The sequence below is a fragment of the Podarcis vaucheri genome, assembly GCF_965113315.1.
Source record: "Podarcis vaucheri genome assembly, chromosome: 10".
Classification (NCBI taxonomy): Eukaryota; Metazoa; Chordata; class Lepidosauria; order Squamata; family Lacertidae; genus Podarcis; species Podarcis vaucheri.
In genome coordinates, this window is record NC_138748.1 from 58867555 (window position 1) to 58877021 (window position 9467).

The following is a 9467-nucleotide window of genomic DNA, read 5'->3' on the forward strand; positions in this document are numbered from 1 at the left end:
TTTGTCGTTATAAGCCTTCTTGAGCTCTAGATAAAGTGGGATATACATTTTAAACATAATCAAATAGGCTGCACAAGGTTTTTACTTTTGAAAAAAGAAGTCTGCTAAATTAGAAGATTGCCTGCATTAAGGCCCAAGCAGAATTTAATCAGGTGTCTACTTCCACTGTATAGCCTTATACTCAGTTCTTAAATGCGCATAGCAGCACATCTTTTCATTTTAAAGACACCGCTTTCCGAATATGCTGATGCTGTTAATCAGTTCCCCGGAGAACCAACTGTTAAGAGAGAAAATTGGCAGCTTCTCAGGCTGGAGACATACGCACAAACACACATTACAAACCCTTCTCGCTCCTTCCCTGTGCACAGAAGCTATAGATGGGAGAGTGGTTAGGCAGCTGCCTCTGTATCATGCAGGCCTCTGTATCATGCACTACAATGGCCCTGCCCATGGATCCAGACCTTAAGAAAGTCGACACCTGTGCATGAATGGACTTCCATGAAAATGGAACCCAGTCCGGACAGGGATCAGATAGCACAAATGTCTGGGTGTGACCAGAAGCTCGTATGCACACTCTCTCACATTAGGGCTGGGCGATACATCGTCCAAAACTGGCTTGAAGTCCATATTGCGATACCAGCTTCATCATTTTTTGACCTGGCACTATATCGCGAATCATGATGTGTGTGCGCCCATGCTATGCAAAAATCACCGTGTGGGGAAAATAGTGAAGCCAGCCAATGCCTCTACACAGACAAAGGTAAAGGGACCCCTGACCATTAGGTCCAGTCGTGGCCGACTCTGGGGTTGCGGCGCTCATCTCGCTTTATTGGCCGAGGGAGCCGGCATACAGCTTCCAGGTCATGTGGCCAGCATGACTAAGCCACTTCTGGTGAACCAGAGCAGCACACGGAAAGGCCGTTTACCTTCCCGGCGGAGTGGTACCTATTTATCTCCTTGCACTTTGATGTGCTTTTGAACTGCTAGGTTGGCAGGAGCAGGGACCAAGCAACGGAGCTCACCCCATCACAGGGATTCGAACCGCCAACCTTCTGATTGGCAAGTTCTAGCGCCTCTACATAGCTCCATCCTTACTTCAGACATTGCAATATACAGTCAAACCTCAAACGGCTCTCTTTTCTAATGTTTCGGCTCCCGAACGCCGAAAACCCGGAAGTTAACTGCTCAATTGTATTGAGGCTGTACTGGTATATCATGATGTTTAGCTGGTGATACAGTCAAACCTCGGTTGTCGAACGCAATCCATCCAGAAGCCCATTTGACTTCCAAAACGTTCAACAACTGAAAACTGAAAGCGGAAGCCTCAGAACAATAGGGAAACTCAAAACGGAAGCCACATAGCACATTCGGCTTCTGAAAATTGTTTGAAAACCAGAGCAGTTACTTCCGGGTTTTCAGCATTCGCGAGCCAAAAGAGTTTGAAAATGGAGCTGTTCGAGAACCGAGGTTTCCCAAAATCTGGATTTCTGAAGACTCCTGGGCACAGGGCATCCCTTGATCTCCTAATGTGTTTCAGCATTTCCGAGCTCCAGATGAACATGAAGGCACAGAGCAAAAGACTACAGTGAAACCAGAACTGCCCGAATTCATTCTATGGCTGAAGCAAAAGTCTGGATAACTCCTAAACCCTCTGGAGTCTCCATCACAGGCTTCAACCCCAGGATGACGCTAGTATTTCCACTTTCGAAGCAGATCAGCAGATAACAGTACAGATTGCCTACTAAGCAAAGGAGAGGGGCTTTAAATATTCTCTGCTATAGACACCTTCCACCAAGTTAATAAGGAATTCATAATGGTGGCCTTATCACATACACAAAGCCAATGAGCCTTACCGTACAAAGCTTTCGCACTCGTCTTCGACGCCTGGTCCCTCTCGCTCTGAGAAAATGTTGGTGATCCATATCCACTGTAAGAGAAGGTGCATTGTTTGTGTGTGGTTTCCTTTGGCAAAAGACCAGCTGACATACCTTATAAAGCTAATATGCATACAGAGATAATGTTTGCACTGAGCGCAGGAACTTGGAAACTCCTGGCTTCCATATTTCAAGACCATATTGACTGCAGACGTGATTGAAAGGAAACCAGGATGCCTACTGACACTTCAGAAAATAGATTTCTAAGAGGTGGAGATTTATTGCCCCGCACAGCTCTGCTTTCTCTATTCCCCAAGTGGCTAGCTAAAGAAAAATAAGTTATGCAAAGCAGTTATTTTATGTGGAGCTATATTTATAACACCTACAGCCTCCCTGTCATCCATTCAAATCCCCCGCTCTCTGTATCCATATTCTTTCATCCATTGTTTTTATTTAGATACCGCCCTTTGTTCAAAATCAATGAATGGTTCATCAATAAATGTATAAAATACAAAACAACCAATACAATTTACAAAAAAACCTTCAAAACAACAACAAGCAAGATAATGCCATCCAGAAATTCCAAAGGTTCAGTAACCCCATTAAACAATAACAAAAGGAGGATTTAAAAAGCCCATGTGGTGATTACATGTTATTTCATATATGCCAGTGTGCATTTGGGTGTGTTTCAGCTGAAGTGGTTGCATCAAGTGATTCTGTGCGGCTATTTTGAAAGCCAGCGTGGTGGGGGGTCCTTGTGCAGGGAGGAAATCAATGAAATAAATAAATGCACACCTGTTATAATAAGCACACTGGTATCATTTTGCTGGTCACAGATAACAGAAATGCCTCCTACAAAACGTTCTCTTCACAATCACCTGTTTTGCCACTGCTTTGCTTGAGGTAGCTCAACTTTGCAACCCCCTTATCCTGTGAGGTAGGTTATAAGTTATTGTGACTTTTTATACAGGATCTGATTCTTACTATTCGTGTTTGATGTTTTATTATTATTATTATGTTTTGTTGGAAGCTGCCCAGAGTGGCTGGGGCAACCCAACCAGATGGGCGGGGTATTAATAATAATAACAACAATAATTATTATTTTTATGCTGACAGTGACTAGCCCAAGGTTGACCAGACCATGGCTGAGTGGAGATGTGGTCCTGGTCATTGCCCAGCAATCATAAGAAGAGCCCTGCTAGACCAGGTCAACAGCTTAACTATTCCAGCATCCTGTTCTCACAGTGGCTAATCAGGTATTATCAGGAGCCTGAAAGCAGGACCTGAGAATCAGCACTCTCTCCACCTTCAATTCCCAGCCACTGGTATTCAGAGGTATCCTGCCTCCCCCCGAACAAGGGAGACCACAGCCATCCTGGCTGGCAGCTACTGCATCACACTGGCTCTATAGTGGTACCTCGGGTTACAGACGCTTCAAGGTTACAGACTCCGCTAACCCAGAAATAGTATTTCGGGTTAAGAACTTTGCTTCAGGATGAGAACAGAAATTGCACAGCGGTGGCAGCAGGAGGCCCCATTAGCTAAAGTGGTACCTCAGGTTAAGAACAGTTTCAGGTTAAGAACGGACCTCCAGAACAAATTAAGTTCTTAACCCGAGGTACCACTGTACTGCAAAATTACAGTGCCTGTACAGTGCCTGCAAAGGATTTCCCCATCTTCAAAATGGTTATAAAGGTGAGCAAGAACTACTGGGAGCGGGATGAGTGGGGGTGAAGAAAAGAATTTAATCTTGGCTACTAAATGAGAAGTGACAAGGGTGTCTGGAGATGACCAGGATCTCAAAAGCACGTCCAAGGACTTCTGTTTGCCTATTGGAATTTGTAACTCTTCTCCTTTGAATGGTCAGGCAAAGCGTGCCACAGACTGCTTTTGACAGTCCCCTGTGTTCCAAAATCAATTTGCAATATAATGTAGGGGGGAGACCAGCTGCTATTTGAGAAACTCAAGCCCCCTTAGGACACGCGGAAGGAAAGTCATGCCACTCCTTAGTTTTTGGTTTACATGTAGAAGCAGGAATTCACAATGTCACCTTTGACACAGGGTGCCTGTGTATTGGGTCTAACATATCAATATCTGAAAGCAAGCAAACAAGCGCACATACGGAGGCTACAGAATGTTTTGCATGGTGCTATGGATTTCGGGAAACTCAAATTCGGGAAACTCAAAGTTATTTACACTGTCAATTTCCAGCAGCATGCTCCCAGATTTGGAAAGCTTCTCGTGGGATTTCCAACCCGTGATCCCAATTTAGTAAAGCCTATGGTTTGCAGTCAGCTAAATACATTTATAAATAGTTCTGATGTTACTTATTCCAGCCAAGGCCAAGCATCATTTATTGGAATAAACGTGCTTGTAAGCAGCTTGCAAGTTTGCCTTATGACTGGACTATCTAAGGCTCTCCCCTTGTATTTGTGTGACTATTTGTGTGTGCATATTTTGAGAGCACAGCTTGTGTGTGAATCAAACTTTATTGTTTACTGCTAATGCTCGTTACAATGTGTGTGCGTGCATGAAGAATACAGTATGTGCGAATATATATTTGTATGTGCATAACTTTGCTAGAGGGACGTGGGTGGCGCTGTGGGTTAAACCACAGAGCCTAGGACTTGCCAATCAGAAGGTTGGCAATTCGAATCCCCGTGGCAGGGTGAGCTCCCATTGCTCAGTCCCTGCTCCTGCCAACCTAGCAGTTCAAAAGTACGTCAAAGTGCAAGTAGATAAATAGGTACCGCTCTGGTGGGAAGGTAAACAGCGTTTCCATGTGCTGCTCTGGTTTCGCAAGAAGCGGCTTAATCATGCTGGCCACATGACCTGGAAGCTGTACGCCGGCTCACTCGGCCAATAATGCGAGATGAGCGCCGCAACCCCAGAGTCGGTCACAATTGGACCTAATGGTCAGGGGTCCCTTTACCCTTTACCTAACTTTGCTAGAGCATGCACACAAACAGACACACATCGCAGCTCAAAACCAGAATTGCAACCGAAGACTGCGGAGTCTTTTAAGAGACAACTTTCACCCCTTGCTTTTTCTATAAAAAAACCACAGACATGAATTATGCATGGCTTTGGCTTGAGCAAACAACATCTGATCTATTTATAAATCTATTTAGATTACCACAAATCACAGAATCTCCTTCTAGATGAGGGAGGAAATCCCATTAGTAGCTTTCCAAGGGTAGAAAGGTTGCCCCTGGCAATCAACAGCATATAGCACTATCAGCTGCTACCCATTCAGTTGTACATAAACCAATAGGACAGCTGTTTCCAAAGGGAAATTTGTTTTCTGGCCCTAATAGAGATCAGTTAAGTTTAGAAGTCTGAAGAGCGACCTTCGTTAAAGTAAGGGTGGGGCTGAAAGCAGCCATACCTCAGCCTGGGCCTGGAGGGTGTGTCGTCTAACTCAGAGACCAGTTGCTACAACACAGAGGTAGAAGGTTAGGGCTGAAGGCAGAGAAACTGAAGACCAGCCCGTACCACACTCCTGATGATGAAGTGAAGGTAGATGCCCAGGATCCTACTATTTATGCTAGTCCTGACCAACTCAGCGGCTTGATGGTAGCAGAATGCATGCACTGGATATGGAAAATCCCAGGTTCAGTCCCCATCAGTTCCATGTAGGACTGGGAATACTCCAGATCTAAAACCCTGGTGAGCCACTATCGGTCAGTGTGGACAATACCGCTGTCAGAAGCGGGGTCAGCAACAAATCACACGTGAAGCTAACTATTAGCAGAAACAAAGTCTGCTCAGGAGTACCAGGCCTGATGAGCATTGAAGCTCTTCTCAGTAGGCCTTGCCCCATGGAGGCTGAAGGTCCTCACAACCTTCTCACAACTGCCTAAATCTCCTCCTCGCCTGGTCCTTCCCAAGCAATCTGAGACTCGGGCACCCTGCCTGACTTTGTTCCTCCCTCTTCATACCTCTTCTGGTTCTGGAGACGGGGGAGGGGAGCTGGTCACAGCAGGAGAGAGACACACCTGAGCTTCTTCACCAGCCTGACTCATCTCTACTTCTTGGACTCCATCCTCCCCCGTTTCAGCTTCTGCTTCTGGACTTCTCCTCCCAGGCTTCTCCCTCTTCTCCCTCTGTCCACTCATCATTGTTCCACCACCAATTCCTGGGCTCTGATCCTTTGTTCCTTGAGGGTTCCCTAGCTGATACCTCCCACCATTCCTCTGTGTCCAGTCAGTCCATGACAACTGAGCTATATGAACTAAGCAGCTTCCTATATCTCCAAATAATGAGTGCATAGAGCTTCTGTAGAGTCAAAATATTGGCTCTATCTATAACTGGGGTGGGGCGGCTGTGGCCCTACAGATTTCACTGGACTACAACTCCCAGCACCTCTGACCATTGGGGGCTGATGGGAGTCCAATAACATCCAAAAGATTAATAATAATAATGTTGTTGTTTAGTCGTTTAGTCATTTCCGACTCTTCGTGACCCCAAGGACCAGCGCACGCCAGGCACTCCTGTCTTCCACTGTTTCCCACAGTTTGGTCAAACTCATGCTGGTAGCTTCGAGAACACTGTCCAACCATCTCGTCCTCTGTCGTCCCCTTCTCCTTGTGCCCTCCATCTTTTCCAACATCAGGGTCTTTTCCAGGGAGTATTCTCTTCTCATGAGGTGGCCAAAGTACTGGAGTCTCAGCTTCAGGATCTGTCCTTCCAGTGAGCACTCAGGGCTGATTTCCTTCAGAATGGAGAGGTTTGATCATCTTGCAGTCCATGGGACTCTCACGAGTCTCCTCCAGCACCATAATTCAAAAGCATCAATTCTTTGGCGATCAGCCTTCTTTATGGTCCAGCTCTCACTTCCATACATCACTACTGGGAAAACCATAGCTTGAACTATACGGACCTTTGTTGGCAAGGTGATGTCTCAATAATTTATACCCCGCCCATCTGGCTGGGTTTCCCCAGCCACCAAAGATTCCTCATCCTTGATCTATAATGTCCCCTGTTATCGACTCCCCTCTTCAACAGCTATCCTAACCACCAGTCTTTGCCCTCTCAGAGTCTTTAACTGCCTTTCCACAAAGACTCCTCACAACAGGACATCTGTGAAGTAGGAGAAGCAACCCCAATCCTCTCAAGTCAAAAGACTGGATCCTAAAGATTGAGAGGTGATTCTTGAGGATGCCACTGGACCTCCAGGTCCTGACAGGTTCAAATCTCTCTGAAATCTTGGGATAACTTCGGGAACAGCTTCCAAGACAAAGCAATGAGCTATCAGGAAAATAAAATTTAAAAATCCCAGGAAAATTGAGTTCACCCACAGAAGCCTTGGAGCACGACCAAAGATTTATTGGGATCCCAGAAGGAATTCAAGCGACGGCTTCAGAGACAATTGAAGCTGACTGCTATGGTTCTATTTACCATCAACATTGAAGTCTGCAGCCAAAATGTTGACACACATATCAACAAATTAACCTTGGCGGAGCTGGGCGATGGGTGCAGTTTGTTGACTGTAAATGCTCCTGCACAAGGCATGGATATGGCATGACAGAAGCTTATAAGATTACACACAGCATGGAGAGAGTAAAGCTTTCCCCCCTTTCTCCCCCCAACACTAGAACTCGAGGGCGTCCAATGAAGCTGCATGCTGGAAGAGTTAGGATAGAAAAAAGAAAGTGCTTCTTCCCATGGTGCACAATTAAGACAATGGAACTCACTCCCACAAGAGGCAGCGATGGCCACCAACTTGGATGGCTTTCAAAGAGGATTAGACAAATTTGTGGAAGGGCAGGCTATTGGTGGCAACTAACTATATGACAACTAGGTTCTGCCTCCATAGATGGATGCGGCGATGCTTCTGACCACCAGATACTGGAAACTGCAGCCGGGGAGAGTGTTGTTGTGCTAAGGCCCTGCTTGAGGATTTCCTACAAGCATCTGAGTGACCACTGTGAGAATTGGATACTGGATTAGATCAGCCATTGGCCTGTCCAGCAGGCTCTTTTTATGTTCTTCAGATTGGAATAGGTACAGTTCTCTACGAGCTTCATCTAGGAACAATTGTACAAGGACCCAGCATTCAAAATTCTCTAGGCACCAGGCACAATTTGGACCTGGCTATCGGCCACTTGTGACCAAGTGAAGATGCCCGGGTGCAAGGATGGTGCATGCCTGGGGATCCCTGGATCTTGACTGTCTTCACACACCAGCAACACATCCTAGATAATTCTATACATTATATTTTAGCTGCATGATCAGAATGAATTTCAGGAACCAAAAACTCATATTGAAAAATTCAAGTTTTGAGCTGTCTGGCCCCAAAATGGCAACGAGGCATTTTGTTTGGGCTACTGTAACCCTGGATTAAGAAGCCATTCAGCACCTAGTTTGCGTATCTGAGTTTCTAGCACGGCAAGGACCCTAGAGCTTTTGTTGCATCTAAGTCTGGGATACACAAGAAGCAACAAAGACACTTACTGAGATTCACATTATTGAGGTCTGATGTGAAAAGGGTATTCATGCCTCTGCAGGCTGGTACCCTCATTATATCCAAGCTCATATGAAATTGATCTTATGTCTGAAATGACAATAGCTTCCAGGCTGAAAATGAAATGTTAAGTCTCAGAGGAGACCTTAGGGCTTCTTCTTCCTTTTACTTTATTTTCAATGAACTTGGGTGGCAGGGAGAGGTCATGTTGGTGGGACAATACTTACTTTACTTGAGAAGAGTAACTTCCATATGCACTTGGGTGGGTGTTTGAAATATGGCCATTCATTCTGATCAACACTGTGGAAACAGGAGAGGAAAAGGTCATTAGGACAACCAGTACAATAATATTAACAAACATTAAAGAAAGACTGCAGAATTTACCAGTGATGACTAGCAATGGATGAAATCTGTCCATTTCGGTTCTCAAAGTTTTTTTTTTATTTTCTCAGTCTTAAATTAAATTCTCCATATTTCTGCAGCAAAGAGATTTTTAAAAATACCAAAATATTCATGAAGATTTGTCAGCTTTTAGAGTGAATTTCTTCAAATACATGCAGTTCAGTATGTAGTTTTGAGTAATGTACACAATCAATTTTCCTTAATATAATGCATTTGGTAAATTATTTTCTCACACACACACACACATGCATGTATGTATACAGACACACACAACCCCCTCTGAAACATATGCACATTTGGTTGGGAAACTGTGTCACAAATTTGGGAGGAGCGCAAAGTTCAAAGGGCAGCAATGTTTTGGTTTATATTTTGCTTCAGAAAGTATAAACTAGCTTAGTTCCCTTTAGAATCAAATTTCTTCTCCATCCCTAGTTAAGACAGTGGAAGACGACTGTTACCTTTACATCACAAACCTCTAAAAACAAAGAATGCTATTGTTACAAACATCTTCATCATCTAGCAACAACAACCTCAAAAAGTCCTGCACAAGGTTATCAATCAGTATCATCTGAGTAGATCTTTGGTTTGAAAGAAAACAATCTGTGCACCAGACCTAAGAACTGTGCACTTGCCCAGGAAGTTCCAGAGGCAACTGCCGCAGAATCCATTTCCTTGTGAGGAGAGAACATCAAAGTCTTATGGAACTTTTCGCTCTTATCAGTTTT

At 44.7% G+C, this 9467-nt stretch overlaps 1 protein-coding gene across 1 annotated transcript in view; it reads right to left on the reverse strand.

The window, feature by feature from the left end:
* The window catches only part of EPS8 (EGFR pathway substrate 8, signaling adaptor), a 63338-nt gene extending 54702 nt beyond the window's left edge, over window positions 1-8636 (reverse strand). Inside the window, exons 1-2 of the mRNA XM_082241241.1 lie at window positions 8568-8636; window positions 1854-1927 (exon numbers count right to left, since the gene is read on the reverse strand). Coding sequence (XP_082097367.1) covers window positions 1854-1927; window positions 8568-8629 — 136 coding nt within the window. The 5' untranslated portion in view covers window positions 8630-8636. The remainder of the gene's footprint in view (window positions 1-1853; window positions 1928-8567) is intronic.
* Window positions 8637-9467: the final 831 nt, after the last annotated feature.